General features: G+C 44.4%; 1 protein-coding gene across 2 annotated transcripts in view; it reads left to right on the forward strand.

The window, feature by feature from the left end:
* LOC109877800 (ephrin type-A receptor 6-like) overlaps positions 1 to 19,736 on the forward strand; it is a 204,830-nt gene extending 185,094 nt beyond the window's left edge. Inside the window, exons 10-18 of one of the 2 annotated variants that reach the window (XM_031805584.1) lie at positions 3,675 to 3,745; positions 5,019 to 5,147; positions 5,704 to 5,889; positions 14,374 to 14,435; positions 14,533 to 14,742; positions 15,400 to 15,549; positions 16,227 to 16,420; positions 16,525 to 16,674; positions 17,946 to 19,736. In XM_031805584.1, coding sequence (XP_031661444.1) covers positions 3,675 to 3,745; positions 5,019 to 5,147; positions 5,704 to 5,889; positions 14,374 to 14,435; positions 14,533 to 14,742; positions 15,400 to 15,549; positions 16,227 to 16,420; positions 16,525 to 16,674; positions 17,946 to 18,054 — 1,261 coding nt within the window. In that variant the 3' untranslated portion in view covers positions 18,055 to 19,736. Of the gene's footprint in view, positions 1 to 2,185; positions 3,340 to 3,674; positions 3,746 to 5,018; positions 5,148 to 5,703; positions 5,890 to 14,373; positions 14,436 to 14,532; positions 14,743 to 15,399; positions 15,550 to 16,226; positions 16,421 to 16,524; positions 16,675 to 17,945 lie in introns of those variants that run through there. The other variant, XM_031805585.1, reaches the window with a different exon arrangement.
* Positions 19,737 to 20,020: the final 284 nt, after the last annotated feature.

A 20,020-nucleotide genomic window follows, 5' to 3' on the forward strand; every position in this document is an offset into this window, starting at 1 on the left:
TGACATTATTGTCTTGCATGAAATCACGCACAGAACTAGCAGTATGGCTGGTGGCATTGTCATGCTGGAGGGTCATGTCAAGATGAGCCTGCAGGAAGGGTACCACATGACGGAGGAGGATGTCACAGACCACCGCCACAGACCATGACGGAACCTCCAGGGACCCTGGGCATCTTTCTTTTAGTGTTTTTCAGAGTCAGTAGAAAGACCTAATTAGTGTCCTACGTTTTCATAACTGTGACCCTAATTGCCTACTGTCTTAACTTCTTACGGATCATTGGGACACTACCGTCCCACCTGGCCAACATTCGGTGAAATTGCAGAGCGCCAAATTCAAATGACAGAAATCGTAATGTTAAACATTCATGAAAATACAAGTGTCGTACATCAATTCAAAGCGTAACTTCCAGCCACATCTCAGATTTCAAAAAGGCTTTACGGCGAAAGCACACCATTCAGTTATCTGAGGACAGCGCCCTGTGCACAAAAGCATTACATACATTTTCCAACCAAACAGAAGCGTCACAAAAGTCAGAAATAGCAATAAAATAAATCACTTACCTTTGAAGATCTTCATCAGGTTGCAATCACAAGGTTCCCATCTACATAACAAATGGTCATTTTGTTCGATAAAGTCCTTCTTTATATCCCCAAAAAAGTATGTTTCAATGCCACGCTTGACTCAGTAATCCACCGGTGTCCCTCGTTCAAAATGCATACAAAATTAAAATCTTCTAATCAAGTCAAACAACGTTCCTAATCAATCCTCAGGTACTCTATTATGTAAATAAATTAGAAATTTAAGACGGAGAATACCGGAGACCATTACCGGAGATAAATAACAAAGTACGCGCCCTCACCTGAACGCGCTACAAACACTACAACCAAAATGGTAGCCACTTAGAAAAACTACAAATTCTAGCTCATTTTTCAAAAAACAAGCCTGAAACTCTTTCTAAGGACTGTTGACATCTAGTGGAAGCCCTAGGAACTGCAATCTGGGAGGACGTCCTTTTATATTCCCTTTCCCAGCTGGGGGAAAACGGTTTCTGGATGGTTTGTCCTCGGGTTTTCGCCTGCCATATCTGTTCTGTTAAACTCACAGACATTATTTTAACAGTTTTGGAAACTTTAGAGTGTTTTCTATCCAATACTATTATATGCATATACTAGCTTCTGGGCCTGAGTAGCAGAAAGTTTACTTTGGGCACCACATTCATCCAAACTTCCAAATACTGCCCACTAGCCCGAAGAAGTTAAGCTGTTAGTGACTTATCGACCGTTCCCCAGGTGCATGTTCTTTAATTGTTTATGGTTCATTGAACAAGCATGGGAAACAGTGTTTAAACACTTTACAATGAAGATCTGTGAAGTTATTTGGATTTTTACAAATTATCTTTGAAAGACAGGGTTCTGAAAAAGGGGCGTTTATTTTTTTGCTGAGTTTATACGTTTTTGCTAGGTTAAGCTCTGCCTTATCTCAGCTCACTGGTCACCATAGCAATACCCACCCGTAGCACGCACTACAGCAGGTATATTTTACTGGTCATCCCCAAAGCCAGCACCTACTTTGGCCGCCTTTCCTTCCAGTTCTCTGCTGCCAATGACTGGAACGAATTGCAAAAAATTGCTGAAGTTGGAGACTTATATCTCCCTCACTAACTTAAGCATCAGCTGTCAGAGCAGCTTACCGATCGCTGCAGCTGTACACAGCCCATCTGAAATTAGCCCATCCAACCAACTACCTACCTCATCCCATATTTGTTTTTGTTTTTCTGCTCTTTTGCACACCAGTATTTCTTCTTGCACATCCTCATCTGCACATCGATCACTCCAGTGTTAATTGCTAAATTGTAATTACTTCGCCACTATGGCCTATTTATTGCCTTACCTCCTTACTTAATTTGCACACACAGAAAACAGATTTTCTATTGTGTTGTTGACTGTACATTTGTTTATCCCATGTGTAACTCTGTGTTGTTGTTTTTGTCGCACTGCTTTGCTTTATCTTGACCAGGTCACAGTTGTAAATGAGAACTTGTTCTCAACTGGCCCACCTGGTGAAATCAAATAAATACAAATCTTGTCTCTTACTCATTTCGTCTCCACTCTTCTTCCTCCTCTTCTTTCCTCCTCTTCTCTCCTCTCCTATCTCTGCTGTGATTTCTTCTCTGTCAATGTCCAGGCCTCAGACCTCACAGCAGGATCCCAACCTGGCAACCCACAGATATCCAGCACTTTGATAGTCCCTCTGATCTGGCAATCTGGATCTGGTTGGGCTTGCCTCTATGGAGAAACCATGGTCACACACACACACGCACACACTAACACTAACACTCAGGCTTGTGTACTCCCACACTGACCCCTCCTCTCTCTGTAATGAGTGCTCTGATTGCTTTGCCCTCTGTCTAAATCCAATCAGCATCATTTAAACCTTCTTAATGTCAAAGTTGTGGACAATGGAGAACTTTCACTTTTCAGCCAAGACCCCTGTCTATTTCTAAAGACTGCAATCACTGTCCCCCTCTCTGTCCTCCTTTCTGTCCCTCCTCTCTTCTCCTCAAAACTGTCTAACCTAGCCCCTGATTCTCTCTTCTCCTCTCCTATTCTTAGCTCGCCTCTGAACTAAGCCATCCTGTTGGACTAAATATACCACACACATACCTCTGTGTGTCTGTCTGTATGTGTGTGTGTCTGTGTCTGTCTGTATGTGTGTGTCTCTGTGTGTGTCTATGTGTGTTTCTGTGTGTCTGTGTGTATTTGTGCTGATATGATTATTACATGTGAAATGGCTCATGGAGGGGGCTGTATCCTCCCTCTCTTACTCTCTGTTTCTCTCGCTCTTTTATGTAGTTATCAGACTGGTGCCAGCACTAACTCACCTCTTCTGTCTCTATCACTTTCTCTCTCTCCCCCATCCTCCTCTCCCAGCCTGCCTAGGGGCATGGCAGCCACAGCTACACCCTCTGTGTCTGTTAATAGTCTACTTAATTATCTAATCACCACTATAGATCAACCCTACCTCTCTCTCTCCCTGTCTCTCCCCCTCTCACTCCTGTAGATCTGTAGACTAGATGTTAATTACTTCCTGTTCATCCAGCATGATAAAGCTAATGAAGTTGACTGGCTGGAGTGTGAACCTGTGATCCTCTCCACACTGTGTGTTTGTGTGTGTGTGTGTGTGTGTGTGTGTGAGAGGATGGGCTCTTCTAGAGAGCAGTGTCTAAGTGTTTGGTGAGTGTATGAGGAGCAGTGATCAATCAAACACACACCCAAACACATCCAAAGTCACACAAACACATTCCAAGTCACACACACGCAGAAACACATTCCAAGTCACACACAAACAAATTCCAAGTGTACACACACACACACACACACACACACACACAAACACCCAAACACATTCCAAGTCTCTCACACACACACACACAAACACACATGCAAACACATTTAAAAGTCACACACACCCAAACACATTCCATGTTACACATGACTGCTCTGGTGAAAGTGCAATAGAAATGTGTTGATCCAAGTTTCTCAGAGAAAATGTTCTCCAACAAGACCACTAGATACTCCGTTTGGTTTAGTAGTTCCTCTCTCTGGACAAGGTGAACTCCTTCAGCATCTGGTGTTCCTTGTTTTAAAGGACAACGTGTCATTGTGTCTCCCAGGTGTCAGTGGTACATCAAATCCAAGATGAGCTCAGACGACAAGAGGAGGACCAACTATCAGAACGGACATGGTAGGACTTCTGTTTCTACTCTCCTTCTCTACTCGTCTTTCTCTCTGCCTCTCTCTTTCTGACTCACATCACTTCACACCCAATTTTACCAATTCAGGTGAACAGACGCATTTCATTTTATTATTTCCGCCTCCTGTGAGTGTTTTGTTGAAAGATAAATGGCTAAACTGTGGCGAGACTTAAAGCTTAAAAATAAAATTCCCACAGTAACACTGTACCATATTGAGCTTCTCTGTCCATTTCATGCTAAAGAGAACTATCCTGGAAAGAAACACTGTGTGGACAATTTGCATACAATCAATTCTAACCATGTCTGCCATTCTCAAGCCTCCATTAGTTTAGATGTAAATGTGGATGAAGTGTGTCCCTAACCCCTGGCCGTAGCAGACTTTGAGAGATTGGTAACACCCTCTCTCAGTTTTACAACACAGACAGAGGGGGAGGGGAGGGGTGTCAGTAGGAGTGATACATTGCCAACTTTAAACAAATCCACAGAACAAAAGGTTCTGAAACACCCCCACCTCCCTCGCTCCCTCCCTCCTTCGCTCTCTCTCCATCTCTCTCCCCCTCCATCCTCTCCTGCTCGCTTCCTCTTCAAAATCCATTTCAAGTCATCTGTGTCTTACCTTTTGGCTGAATCTAGTTATAGCTCTGCCTCTCCTCTACCTCTCTGTCTCTCTTTTTCCCCACATCCACTGTGTTTTATCTCTGAGATGAGCGAGAGGGGGAGAAAGGAACAGAGGGAAATGACTCAGAAGGAGATAGGATATAGGAAGGGGGCAGTGATAGAGGGACAGACAAACAGCAAGATGAGTTCTGAGAGAGAGAGTCCATCTGACAGGGCCTCTTACTGCCCTATGTGTCTGTCCCCTCTCTCTTTCTGTCAACAGATAGGCTTGACTCCATACAGACTGTCTCTGTGTTTCAGAGCTATCCTTGTCCTCATCAGTGGAGGACAGAGAGGACACTCTCTCTTCTCGTCCTCCTTCTCTCCTCTCTCCTCCTCTTTCTCTCTGTTCTTTCCTGTTTATTCCTCCTCTCTCTCCACTGATATCTTGACTTATCGCTCCGACCTTCAGAGTTGTGTTTCATCCAGAAGTGGATGTTTGAGGTTGATTGTGTCTTCAGGCTGATGCTAGAGCTCTGTTTTGCATGACCATTGATTGTTCTGTTTGGAGATGGAGACTAGAGGTTATTAACAAAGATGAGGCATAAAACAGCAGGTAGCAAAGTTACCAAAGGCAGAACCCAGTCTCTCCTCTCTTCTTCTCAGCCCTCCCGTATCCAGGGGTAAAGACCTATGTAGATCCGGACACCTATGAGGATCCTACTCAGGCTGTCCATGAGTTTGCCAAAGAGATTGACCCAACCCGGATCCGCATAGAAAGAGTCATCGGAGCAGGTGGGCACTCTATCCTCAATTATCCATTCAATTCGTCAAGCTTCATTGGCATGGAAAGAACAAGGTAAATTATGGCAACAATATATATATATATTCAGTACTCATTACAGAAGCTCCTTTAGATTTGCACAGTATGCTCTATATATATACCGTAGTGGATGTGAGAAGATCTGGCATCTGGGTGTAATATGCCATAATGAGCCATATGAAGCAATCTGTTTTCATTTTAAAGAAAGGAAGTTAATTATATCTTCTATACAGTGGGGGGCTTGTGCTTCCCCTCCCAGCACTTGATTTAAGACTACATTCTCTCTGCTCAATATAACAATCTAACACACACACACATACACAAACACAGTGGGGGATATGAAAGTTGTTAGAGCTTTAGAGAGCAGAGGAGAGACTATGGATTGATTGTAGGCTGATAGTTCAGAAGGAGCAAAGAGACATTTTAGAGAGTTGAATAATTCAGAGTTAAACGTGTTGTGGAGTTGTCTCTGTACTGCAACACTGCCCTCCAGTGGTTTGATATTGTGTGTGTGTGTGTGTATTCCAGGTGAGTTCGGGGAGGTGTGTAGCGGTCGTCTGCGGACACTGGGGAAGAGGGAAATCGCTGTGGCGATAAAGACGCTGAAAGGCGGCTACGTGGAGCGCCAGAGGCGGGACTTCCTCCGAGAGGCCAGCATCATGGGACAGTTCGATGACCCCAACATCATTAGGCTGGAGGGCGTGGTCACCAGAAGTAAGGAGGGTCATAGGAATTGTAGTTGATTGTGTTTTTAGGAGTTTACATGGACAGACAGACCGCAGAAAGTGTGTGTTTATCTGGGACAGCTGCCTCTAACACCGTTAATGAGTCATTACAACCAGCCATTCCACATAGCTGCATATGCCACACACACACAAGCACACGCTACAGCACAATGTGTAGCAGCCATTCCACGCTCGTCTAGTCCACTGTTCTGTAGAGACACCTGTGTACGCCACACTGTCACTTTCTCCATCGTTCTTTCCCTCTGATCTCTCTCTTCACTGTCAGACACTCTTCTCTCTCCCCTTCTCTCTCCCTCTCCCTTTCTCTCTCCCTCTCCCTCTCTCTCTGTCTCCTTCAGTCTGTCTCCATATGTTGTTTCCCCTCCTCCACTCCAGAGTCTAATTAAAGGAGAGGTATCAGGGTGTGACTATCTTACCTGAACAGAAACACCAGGTAATGCTCCTCACTCACCACTACTTTATACTCTCAGTAGTTCCTCTGGATTGGCTCCTGCAGATACAGAGAGATGGAGAGAGGAAGAGAGAGAGGTAGATAGGAGATAGGTAGATAGGAGATAGGAAGAGAGGTAGATAGGAGATAGGAAGAGAGGTAGATAGGAGATAGGAAGAGAGAGGTAGATAGGAGATAGGAAGAGAGAGGTAGAGAGGAGATAGGAAGAGTCAGGTAGTGAGGAGATAGGAAGAGTGAGGTAGAGAGGAGATAGGAAGAGTGAGGTAGAGAGGAGATAGGAAGAGAGAGGTAGATAGGAGATAGGAAGAGAGAGGTAGATAGGAGATAGGAAGAGAGAGGTAGATAGGAGATAGGAAGAGAGGTAGATAGGAGATAGGAAGAGAGGTAGATAGGAGATAGGAAGAGAGGTAGATAGGAGATAGGAAGAGAGGAGGTAGGAAGAGAGAGGAAGAGAGGAGGTAGGAAGAGAGAGGTAGAGAGGAGGTAGGAAGAGAGAGGTAGAGAGGTGATAGGAAGCGAGAGGTAGAGAGGTGATAGGAAGAGTGAGGTAGAGAGGAGATAGGAAGAGAGAGGTAGAGAGGAGATGGGTAAGAGAGGTAGAGAGGAGATAGGAAGAGAGAGGTAGAGAGGAGGTAGGAAGAGAGAGGTAGAGAGGAGATAGGAAGAGAGAGGTAGAGAGGAGATAGGAAGAGAGAGGTAGAGAGGAGATGCGAAGAGAGAGGTAGAGAGGAGAAATGAAGAGAGAGGAAGACAGAGGTAGCAGAGAGGAGAGAAAAAGAGAAGCTAGACAGAAGACGTAGAGAGAGAGAGGGGTCATGATCAGATGAGCTCCTGCATTTTTCAGAATGTTCTTAAAAAAAGATAGATTTAGAGTTAGATAAACTTGGATTTTTTGTCAGGAACATATACAGGATGCTACCCTCTACAACATAACCTTCACTCCAAATCAAAACTCAAAACCTACAACCTGATTTTGGACGGAATTACAGAATCACCTGGAAGGTTTACAACTACCAAAGATTATTATTCCAACGCTATACAGCAAATGCTCTGGAAAACAACAGAAACCTGAAAACACCATCCAACCTGGAACTGAGTGAGTAATGTTTAGTCTGAAGCTATATTTTATTTCCAAAAGCCAAGAAGAAAATACATTACATTACTTTATAAGGACTGAATGCTAAATGAAGGCTGCCAAGCTTGATACAACTTCAATTAGCACTGACGGGTCAAGTGAGTGGTGTCAAAGCCCTTTAGCCCAACAATGGCAGGAGAGTCGCACAGTCTACTCCAACCAAATGGAGAGGCCTTAGAAGCTGCCTCCCGCTGTTCAGAGGTAATTAAAATAATTAAAATTAAAATTACAGTACCCTGTGTATGTAAAGAATGATAAGGCAAGAAAAGATCACAAAATGAAGTTCCTTATAGAAAATCAAGAGACACTTTTTGCTGACTATTATAAAAATGGGAACATCAGCAACCTCATCTTCCACACAAACTATCCCCTGGCATGGCACGGTGCTATATTAGCACACTACTCCTCTGTTTCACCTAATCAAAGAATTAGCCCAACAGGAGAAGCTCTCCCTTGAGGAAGATACCCCCACCCCGAGCGGGTCAGACCAGACCTCTTCAATACATACAGTGCCTTGCGAAAGTATTCGGCCCCCTTGAACTTTGCGACCTTTTGCCACATTTCAGGCTTCAAACATAAAGATATAAAACTGTATTTTTTTGTGAAGAATCAACAACAAGTGGGACACAATCATGAAGTGGAACGACATTTATTGGATATTTCAAACTTTTTTAACAAATCAAAAACTGAAAAATTGGCCGTAAAAAAATATTCAGCCCCCTTAAGTTAATACTTTGTAGCGCCACCTTTTGCTGCGATTACAGCTGTAAGTCGCTTGGGGTATGTCTCCATCAGTTTTGCACATCGAGAGACTGACATTTTTTCCCATTCCTCCTTGCAAAACAGCTCGAGCTCAGTGAGGTTGGATGGAGAGCATTTGTGAACAGCAGTTTTCAGTTCTTTCCACAGATTCTCGATTGGATTCAGGTCTGGACTTTGACTTGGCCATTCTAACACCTGGATATGTTTATTTTTGAACCATTCCATTGTAGATTTTGCTTTATGTTTTGGATCATTGTCTTGTTGGAAGACAAATCTCCGTCCCAGTCTCAGGTCTTTTGCAGACTCCATCAGGTTTTCTTCCAGAATGGTCCTGTATTTGGCTCCATCCATCTTCCCATCAATTTTAACCATCTTCCCTGTCCCTGCTGAAGAAAAGCAGGCCCAAACCATGATGCTGCCACCACCATGTTTGACAGTGGGGATGGTGTGTTCAGGGTGATGAGCTGTGTTGCTTTTACGCCAAACATAACATTTTGCATTGTTGCCAAAAAGTTCAATTTTGGTTTCATCTGACCAGAGCACCTTCTTCCACATGTTTGGTGTGTCTCCCAGGTGGCTTGTGGCAAACTTTAAACGACACCTTTTATGGATATCTTGCCACTCTTCCATAAAGGCCAGATTTGTGCAATATACGACTGATTGTTGTCCTATGGACAGAGTCTCCCACCTCAGCTGTAGATCTCTGCAGTTCATCCAGAGTGATCATGGGCCTCTTGGCTGCATCTCTGATCAGTCTTCTCCTTGTATGAGCTGAAAGTTTAGAGGGATGGCCAGGTCTTGGTAGATTTGCAGTGGTCTGATACTCCTTCCATTTCAATATTATCGCTTGCACAGTGCTCCTTGGGATGTTTAAAGCTTGGGAAATCTTTTTGTATCCAAATCCGGCTTTAAACTTCTTCACAACAGTATCTCGGACCTGCCTGGTGTGTTCCTTGTTCTTCATGATGCTCTCTGCGCTTTTAACGGACCTCTGAGACTATCACAGTGCAGGTGCATTTATACGGAGACTTGATTACACACAGGTGGATTGTATTTATCATTATTAGTCATTTAGGTCAACATTGGATCATTCAGAGATCCTCACTGAACTTCTGGAGAGAGTTTGCTGCACTGAAAGTAAAGGGGCTGAATAATTTTCCACGCCCAATTTTTCAGTTTTTGATTTGTTAAAAAAGTTTGAAATATCCAATAAATGTCGTTCCACTTCGTGATTGTGTCCCACTTGTTGTTGATTCTTCACAAAAAAATACAGTTTTATATCTTTATGTTTGAAGCCTGAAATGTGGCAAAAGTTCGCAAAGTTCAAGGGGGCCGAATACTTTCGCACGGCACTGTAACCCAACAGATGAGCAACCCCAAGTGGCAAGTCAACCTCCCAGCACAGAGTACTACCCCCTCATTGAAGGATACATTCCCCCAGCTGGAAGTAAGACAGGTGGAGCTGAAACAGCAGGGGTTTACACTCCAGTCAGCACAGACCCAGACAACAGTCCAGCACAACAACACCCCCTTAACCAAACCCGGAGAGATGGAGGTGGAGAGAGACCTATCTGCACTCTGGACTGTGGTGAGACAACTTCAACAATATTAAAAGCAAGAGCAGGAGAATAGCAGAGCACTAGAGGAGAGGATCAGACTGCTGGAGGAGAGGGTGAGGGGGATGGCGTGTGACAGAGAACAACCCACTAGAGAGGTGGCCACCCCCGCAGAGAAGCCAGCAGAACAGCCCACCTCAGCTCCCGCCAAAAGTCTCGACAGCACAGCACAACAGTCCACACCAGACCCTGACCATAGCATTCACATCACAGCAGGACAGACAAATGAAGAACCCCAAGCCCATGGGCATCTCACCCCCTCTGAGCACCCCCCCCCCCTGTCAGCCACCCTGATAGCCTTCCTGACAACCTGAGGACATACACAAGACACAGATTGTTCTCCTTATGGACTCAAATGGGAAATGTACACAAGAAAAAAACTTTTCCCCAAACACAGTGTGTCTAAACTCTGGTGTCCAAACACCCAGCACGCCCTAGACCTTCTGTCTGAGGACCAACTAGGTTCACCTAGCCACATAATAATACACACAGGCACAAACGACCAGAGAACACAGCAGGAAAGGGTGGCCACAACACTGAACGGAATGATTGAAAAAGCTTCTTCTACTTTCCCCAACGCACAAGTGGTTATCTCCACCCTGCTACCACAAAAAGACTTCCACCCTGCAAACATAACAGTGGGTAAACGCAAGTATTTCCCATGACTGTGCCTCAAAACCAAATGTTTTCCTGGCGCACCACACCACCCTGGACTTGAACAGCCTCTATGACCAGGTCCACCTATACAAGGCAGTAGTGCCCACCTTCACCCGGACTCTAAAGGACATCGCTCTCAAACGCAGCCCCCACACTTCACACAGGAAGTGACAGATCAGATCAATAGACACCCCGCCCAGAACAGCGAGACTCTCCCAGACCTGCTGGGACCCCCACCCCCTCCACCCCCACCAGACCTACACATAGAGGACACACGCCAGGAGGACCTACATCCAGACCACAACACCACCAACCACATACACACCCCCACCCCAACCAGTCAACACCCCCCCAAGTCAACCATGCACACACCCCATTTAGGCCCTCTCAGAACGGACCTATGCCCCTCCTGCCCACCCCATGCAACCCACCCCCTCAAAGAGGGCCTCAACATGGAAGTCACACATACACCCAGGCCGTGAGTGTGCAAACAGGCCCAACCCCCACTCTTACACTAGCCCAAGCCAGTAGGATCTGCTCACACTTATTGGGCTGAGGCCTAACCACACAACCAACAACATTGGACACTTTATGGAACACAAAGCCTTCACTATCTCATCCTGGAATATCCAAGGCCTGAGGTCATCTGCCTTTGGCCTAAAGAGCAGGAACCTGGACTTCATCAAATAAATCGGAAATACAGACATTGTCATCCAACAAGAAACCTGGAATAGAGGAGCCGGACCCACTGGTTGCCCTCTAGGTTACAGAGAGCTGGTAGTCCCATCCACCAAACTACCAGGTGTGAAACAGGGAAGGGACTCAAGGGGTATGCTAATTTGGTATAGAGCAGACCTACCAAACTCCATTAAATTCATCAAAACAGGAACATTTTACATTTATCTAGAAATGCAAAAGGAAATGATCTTAACAGAGAAAAATGTCCTCCTATGTGTTACCTATATCCCCCCCACTAGAATCCCCATACTTTAATGAAGACAGCGTCTCCATCCTGGAGGGGGAAATCAATCATTTCCAGGCCCAGGGACACGTACTAGTCTGTGGTGACCTAAATGCCAGAACAGGACAAGAACCTGACACCCTCAGCACACAGGGGGACAAACACCTACATTGAGGTGACAGCGTTCCCTACCCCATATGCCATCCTAGGCACAACTATGACAACATAACCATCAAAAACAGGTCACAACTCCTGCAGCTCTGTCACACGCTGGGTATGTACATAGTCAATGGTAGGCTTCGAGCGGACTCCTATGGTAGGTACACCTATAGCTTGGCAGTAGTACTGTAGACTATTTATCAATGACCTCAACCCTGAGTCTCTCAGAGCGTTCACAGTCAGCCCACTGACACCCCTATCATACCACAGCAAAATCACAGTCTTCTTGAGCAGAGCAATACTCAATCATGAGGCATCAAAGCCGAAGGAACTGCACAATATTAAGAAATGCTATAGACGGAAGGAATGTTGTTTTGAAACTTACCAAAAAACAATTAGTCTTTATTCTTTTGGAACTTCTGTGAGTGTAATGTTTACTGTTCATTTTTATTGTTTATTTATTTATTGTTTATTTCACTTTTGTATATTATATACACTTCACTTGCTTTGGCAATGTTAACATGTGTTTCCCATGGCAATAAAGCCCCTTGAATTGAATTGAGAGAGGAAGAGAGAGAGAGAGGTTTACATGGAGAACTCAGGCCTGGTCCTCTCTGAAGCTCAGAGCTGATATAGAGAGAAGTGTAATCTGGTCAGCACCATGGACAGACAGCCTCTGATCACTGCTCTCTGCTGCCAGCCCAGCCAGCTGCTCTATATCTTCAGCCCCCATTCACCACTGCTTCTCTCTCTCTCTCTCTGCCTAGCTGGCTGACTTACTGACTGCCTCACAGAGCCCCCATTCACCACTGCTTCACTCTTTCTCTCTCTGCCTGGCTGGCTGACTTACTGACTGCCTCACAGAGCCCCCATTCAGGTCCGGCCTGGCTAGCTGAAGAAATCACTGGCCTTATGTGTGAGCCAGATACTGAGTGTCCTGACCTGCCCCCTACCTCTCTCACTATAGCCGAGCAGCAGGCCAGGGTTGTCAGCGCCAACGTTATTTCACTTCACGGAAACTGATCCATGTCTTGAAGAATTCATCAAATAGCCATTAGTTAACTGAAACTCAGTCCTCCAAAACATGTGATACAATTGAAATAGTACATTTTACAGGAAACCAAGTAATCATGACAACGACCCCTGACTGAGGCCTGCTTCTAATTCAGCCGTGGCAGGGTCACACTTTTCAACCTCCCGTCCTGTTTCTTTTCGCATCTCAGATTGTATATTCCGATATCATAGCCTCACAGCAGGCCTGTCCTTACTGCCAGACTGTTGAGCCAATTACCCCAATTAACAGGATACTGTGAGGAGTAAACAGAATGTCACTTTAGCGAAGCTAAACGTGCGATCGACAGAACCAATCAGCTGTAGTCTGTGTGAATCAGGAGCTGTGAAATGTCTGATGAGTTTGAACAGTGGGGTTTCTTTTAGTGTTCCCTTTCATGCATTACCATGGAGCCATGGCACTCATTCTGTGTCAATGGATGGACAACACAACAGACAAGAAACATAACATAAATCAATGGGCTCTGAAACAGTGAAAAACGTTGGTTGATTAAATGTGTAGTTTTCTGGATCACTGTATGATTTGGCTGTATGTTTTCTAATGAAAGACCTGTCTTTAATGCATATTATTATAATATATTAAGCTGTCCAGAGCTGTCTCTGTCTGTCTGTTGTGTGTAATCCTGTAATTAGTGCACTCAGCAGCACACTCACCCACTGGGAGATCACAGAGAGGAGATGGGTGCCCCATGGGAGGCAGGGGGAGACAGCCGATAAATACCCCTTTGTCCTCACCCCGGCCTCCTCCTCTCTGCTGTCCTGACTCCCTCTCCCTCCCGGGCCCCTCCTCTCTCTTCTCTCTCTGCCTTTACCGTGGCTCCTCATCTCCTACTCCCTTGACCTCCCGCCTGTCTACCTCTCCTCCCTGGTGTGACTAAAGAGCAATAACAGTGGCCAATAATTAGAACAGGCTGTTAATCAAACAGGATGTTAATTAATCCAGTGGTGGATTATGGTCCACTCTCCCCAGGCCCATAGACTCTCACAGTGAAACAGCATGCTAATGCTAAAGGCTAACGCTAATCCCCCCCCCAGGCCCATGGACTCTAACCGGAAACAGCATGTTGATGCTAAAGGCTAATGCTAATCCCTCCCCAGGCTCATAGACTCTGACTGGGAAACAGTGTGCAGATGCAAATGTGGGCAGCAGGTGGCCTAGATGCTAGAGAGAGTACCAACCCTTGAGCAAGGTTAAACCGCAACATGCTCCAATGGTGCTGTACCATTGCTGACCCTGAGCCTCTCAATGTTTGAGGGTCTGGAGGGGTTGGGACAAATGTCCATTAAACACATAAATCTAGAATAAAGTATCTATTCTAACCCCCGGTCTAATCTTCTATTAACCATCATACAGAGAGTAACTCCACTCTGAGTCCTTCAGCAAACAGGGATTAATGAAACACAGGGAAACCTGAGCCAGTGTTAATTTGTTCCTCTTGGTTACTTTCTGTAGCAAATATTGACACAATGATGATACACAGACAGTATGCAAGAGATGACTGCTGCTTGGTTAGTAGCATTACTGTAGAGGAAGGTTCTCCTGCTCAGACACTGGAGAGCTGGGTGTGGGCAGGCTCTTATTCCAGTCACATCTCTAACCGGTCTGACTGACCTGGTGGTGCTGTGTGCTGTGATTTCAGGCAGACCTGTGATGATTGTGGTGGAGTACATGGAAAATGGATCTCTGGACTCTTTCCTGAGGGTGAGAAGCAAATACCATTTGTTTATTGATTTTCAATTATATAAGAACAAAAAGACATAATGAAAATCTCGCTCTCTTGTGTCCCTCTCTCCATTAGAAGCACGACGGTCACTTCACAGTGATCCAGTTGGTGGGTATGCTGCGTGGCATCGCGTCGGGCGTGAGGTACCTGTCTGACATGGGTTACGTCCACAGGGACCTGGCCGCTCGTAATATCCTGGTGAACAGCAACCTGGTGTGTAAGGTGTCTGACTTCGGCCTGTCCAGAGTCCTGGAGGACGACCCCGAGGCAGCTTACACCACCACGGTAACTATGATCTTCCCCTGACCTTATCTGTGCTTTCAATAGCTTTCACTCATCTTTCTTTCCACTCGATCAACTGCTGTTATTTTGTTCTATTTCTGTTCTGTATAGTCTGTCTATACACACAGTTCTCTGAGTCTGCATGCCCTCCTAGTGACCTCTATTCTTAGGGTCACTCTGAGGGGAAAGGGTGTATTCTGGAAGAAAACGGGGAAGAGAGAACAGAAAGGATATTTTGCTTTTGGGGGCATCTGTAAACTATTTTCCGCTCGACAGAACTTTGGTCTGGTAGGGTGAGGGGACAGGGGAAGAGAGTGGGGAGCAGGCAGGCAGGTTGGGTCACAGCCACAATATGGACTGAGGATTTGTGCAGATTTTACTCTTGCCCTCATCTGAAGAGATAGAAAGAGAGTACAGGGAGAAAGGCCAAGAGGAATGTTAGTTCTGCTGTTAAAGCAGCTCAGAGCGTTTCTTTGTTCTTTGACACAAAGTCTCAAACTGTGAAAATGTGTTTGTACACGTTGAGAGACTTCAGAAAAGTGCATTCAAACTGAGACTGTTTAACATATGGTCTGTCATTTGCACATATTTCCTCAAGCATGCATTGTCACGAACCAGATGGAACCTGGCGTGTGTGTGTGTGTGTGTGTGTGAGAACAGGGAGGTAAGATCCCTATCAGGTGGACAGCTCCAGAGGCCATCTCCTACAGGAAGTTCTCATCAGCCAGCGATGCCTGGAGCTACGGTATCGTCATGTGGGAAGTGATGTCCTACGGGGAGCGGCCTTACTGGGAGATGTCCAATCAGGATGTGAGTTGTGGATGATGTCTTCTCTATGGAGTTAACCTGATAGTCTTAATTGGGATTGGGTATCGTGAAACACCATTCTTATGAGTGTCCATACTGTATAGTATCTAAAGCTTTGAGATTCCACTGGTGGGAGAGGGGGGGGGGGGGGGGGGAGAGAGAGAGAGAGAGAGACTGGCCAACGGAGGGGTTTAAAAGTTGTGGAGTCAGACCCTGGCTGACTGACCTCACGGTCTCAGGTCAATCGTCAGAGGGATGGAGGAGATTCATCCCGTCACCCTGTGGAGTGTGAAAGCTCTTTGGTAATCCCCTTCAGCTATTCACAGCGCACACCAGCACACACACAGCCACTGGCCTCATGGGGATTGTGATGCTGGGGAATTGCTTAGAAGTGCTTTCCAAGACAAACGCCCCCGCCAATCCCTGACTGTTGCTGCCTCTGCCTCCTCACCCCTCCGCCCCATCCTACCACCCGTCAGGGCTCAGAGAGGACATCAAGGCTTCCGGCCAGATGAACAGGCTGTTATATTTACACAGCCCCCCTAACACACCCTGGAGGCATGGTTACAGTCGCTCTGATATACTGTAGTAATACTTGCATAGTACACACTTCCTGAAATGCCTCAATGACATGAGCGAGAAGTGTGTGCGTGCTGACTCTCTCCCTTCATCCACCCCAGGTGATCCTGTCCATAGAGGAAGGCTACCGTCTCCCTGCTCCTATGGGCTGCCCCGTGGTTCTACACCAGCTGATGCTGCACTGCTGGCAGAAGGAGAGGAGCCAGAGGCCCAAGTTCACTGATGTGGTCTCCTTCCTGGACAAGCTGATCAGGAACCCCAGCAGCCTGCTGGCCCTGGTGGAAGATATACAGGGGTACATCACATTATTCATTTCATTTCACAGACATTCTGATTTCACCCACAAGTGAAACGTTTTTAGTTCTTATTATATTCTCTTTTGTTTGATCCATCTGTCAGTCTAGCAGAGTCCCCCGGAGAGGTGGTGGACTACCACGTGTTCATCTCCATCGGGGATTGGTTGGATTCCATCAAGATGAGCCAATACAAGAGTAGCTTTGTGGCAGCAGGATTCAGCACACTGGACTCTGTGGCACAGATGAGTATTGAGTGAGTGGAGGGACTGTTCCCTACTTCAAACATTACTCTAATGTTACTCTAACTTTAACTAAACATTACTCTGTTACTCTAACTTTAACTAAACATTACTCTGTTACTCTAACTTTAACTAAACATTACTCTAATGTTACTCTAACTTTAACTAAACATTACTCTAATGTTACTCTAACTTTAACTAAACATCACTCTGTTACTCTAACTTTAACTAAACATTACTCTAATGTTACTCTAACTTTAACTAAACGTTACTCTAATGTTACTCTACCTTTAACTAAATGTTACTCTAATGTTACTCTAACTTTAACTAAATGTTACTCTAATGTTACTCTAACTTTAACTAAACATTACTCTGTTACTCTTACTTTAACTAAACATTACTCTAATGTTACTCTAACTTTAACTAAATGTTACTCTGTTACTCTAACTTTAACTAAACATTACTCTAATGTTACTCTAACTTTAACTAACTGTTACTCTAATGTTACTCTAACTTTAACTAAATGTTACTCTAATGTTACTCTAACTTTAACTAAATGTTACTCTGTTACTCTAACTTTAACTAAACATTACTCTGTTACTCTAACTTTAACTAAACATTACTCTAATGTTACTCTAACTTTAACAAAATGTTACTCTGTTACTCTAACTTTAACTAAACATTACTCTAATGTTACTCTAACTTTAACTAACCGTTACTCTAATGTTACTCTAACTTTAACTAACCGTTACTCTAATGTTACTCTAACTTTAACTAAATGTTACTCTAATGTTACTCTAACTTTAACTAAATGTTACTCTAATGTTACTCTAACTTTAACTAACCGTTACTCTAATGTTACTCTAACTTTAACTAAACATTACTCTAATGTTACTCTACCTTTAACTAAATGTTACTCTGTTACTCTAACTTTAACTAAACATTACTCTGTTACTCTAACTTTAACTAAACATTACTCTAATGTTACTCTACCTTTAACCAAATGTTACTCTAATGTTACTCTAACTTTAACTAAACATTACTCTGTTACTCTAACTTTAACTAAACGTTACTCTAATGTTACTCTAACTTTAACTAAACATTACTCTGTTACTCTAACTTTAACTAAACGTTACTCTAATGTTACTCTACCTTTGACTAAACGTTATAGTTGCACTGCCTGCCCACCTTATTCTTCCAATACCTTAAGTTAACCCAACAATTTCCCCTAACCAAGTGTGTGCGTGTGTGCGTGTGTGTGTGCGTATCTTCCCTCTCCCCCTAGAGACGTGCGGAGGATCGGGGTGGTGTTGATTGGCCACCAAAGGAGGATCGTCAGCAGCATTCAGACCCTCCGACTGCAGCTATTACACGACAATGGCTTCCATGTATGAGACCTTAAAACAGACGGACAGAGAGAGAGAGAGACAGACAGACAGACAGACACAGCCTGTGCTTCAGACAGGCGTACAGACGGACCATCTCAGCCCGGAGGCCTCTCATACTCAGACTACCACACACTTGGACCTTGATGCAGAAACTCCATAAAGCCAGACTGTTTTGTACACCTGAACCTGCTTCAGCCAGAGACAGACCAATACAGACAGGGACAGGACTCTGAGAGACACACTGTACTGGCTGCCCCTGGGGAATGTATGCCTTGTTGCAGCATCAGTACTTATTATACGGTAGAGCTGTAGATTTGATCTACTACATGTTTTTGTGACCATGATGTAGCTGCTAACAGACGAGCAATCAAAAGGATTGTCCTTAATTAATATGATATGAATTATTTTGGAGTTTGATAAGTAAGTGTAATCATAAGGTATTCTCGTTACGTTTTTTAACCTCTCCAGAGTATCTGGGTATGCTAATACTTGAAGAAGACGAAGAGTCCGCTTTGGAAGTGCGGAGGATTTCTGAATGTTTTAAGTGTATAGAATAATTTATCCATTATAATCCTAAAATAATATTTATATCTGTGCAGTCTTGTAAGTGAGCGCCCTAGTAAATCTGGATACTATCTTTATTTATTTTGCATTTTATCTAAATGAGCAATATATGCAGTCGTCTCAGTAACTACGATAAGAGAAATAAATGATAGTCTCTTATGGACCTATAGACATTGAGAGCAGATTGTTAGCAAACCTCAACAGACTCTGTTACACGCTAACATGCTAGCTCTACAGGCCAATTGTGCAATGCTAAATACTTATGACAGCTGTTGGAAAACAATGTATATAGTAGGAATGGAAACCAAGGCTGTTTGGCATACAGTGGTTGGTGTCATGATATGTGTTTGCTGTCAAGACTCACATGTATGCCATGCTTGAGACAGATAGAGGTATGTTCTGCTCGGTGACAGACGCACAGAGAGACAGCAGCACCAAAGTCACATATATATACAACATCTCTTTGTCTCTATATGGCCCTCAACAGCATTGTAATATCCCATAAACCTCTCCAGATCCACAGGTAGCATAGGTGAACCACCCCAAACTCTGCCTGAAACCTGAAGTCTTTCATTAGCTCCCCGAAGCAAATGCTTAGGCTTTAACTCAGCAGGCTAACACAGTCTTGTGGAGCACAGACGACTTGGGTTCAAACCCAGTCGGTCACACACACACCTACAGTATACAGTATGTTCAGGAGCAGGAGTGTACCTTAGGAGCCTGTACGGAGTAGAAGGAAGTTGCCCCTGGAAACTGAACGAAGGTCAGTTTACAATTTTACCCACTAATGGTTTGAGGTAAGGATGGAGGTAGGCTATGCTGATCCTAGATCTGTGTTTTGAGGCAACTTCTACCGGGCTGGAGCTCACCTGTCCAGCAGGTGTTCACAGACAGACCTCTCAGAGGGAGGATACACTTGGCTCCTCCTGGAAGGAGAAACCAGATCAGGCTGTTTAGCATGTCTTACTGCTGAGCAAAGGGAATGCTCTTTTGTACAAAGTACAAGTATACTTATAATTCTAGTATTTTATTTTTCTATCATTTTCAAAGAGACGTGGTAGATCTTGCACACTGTAAGAGGCAGTTTAAAACTGATATTTATTTGCAAATAAAGGTGAACAGTACTGGTGGTTAGATGTCTTTTTATTACTGACTGTTTCATTCTATGGATGGCATGTTCTTCTAGGAGGCATTGTTTACAGGTTCCATCAGATGATGAGAAGGGTATCTGGTTGAACATGGCTGTATTTACTGGAGGTCTTCATTTGTGTATTGGAGTGTAGTAAATGCAGACTTTACCCAACTTCTTTATTTTGCTTGACACTTTACCCACCGTTGGAAAAATCTATTGAAAGTATAGAGAACATAACTTTTTTCACCGTGACTGGCAATCACTTTCCCCTTGTTT

Source organism: Oncorhynchus kisutch, linkage group LG26 (assembly GCF_002021735.2).
Source record: "Oncorhynchus kisutch isolate 150728-3 linkage group LG26, Okis_V2, whole genome shotgun sequence".
In the NCBI taxonomy this organism is placed as follows: Eukaryota; Metazoa; Chordata; class Actinopteri; order Salmoniformes; family Salmonidae; genus Oncorhynchus; species Oncorhynchus kisutch.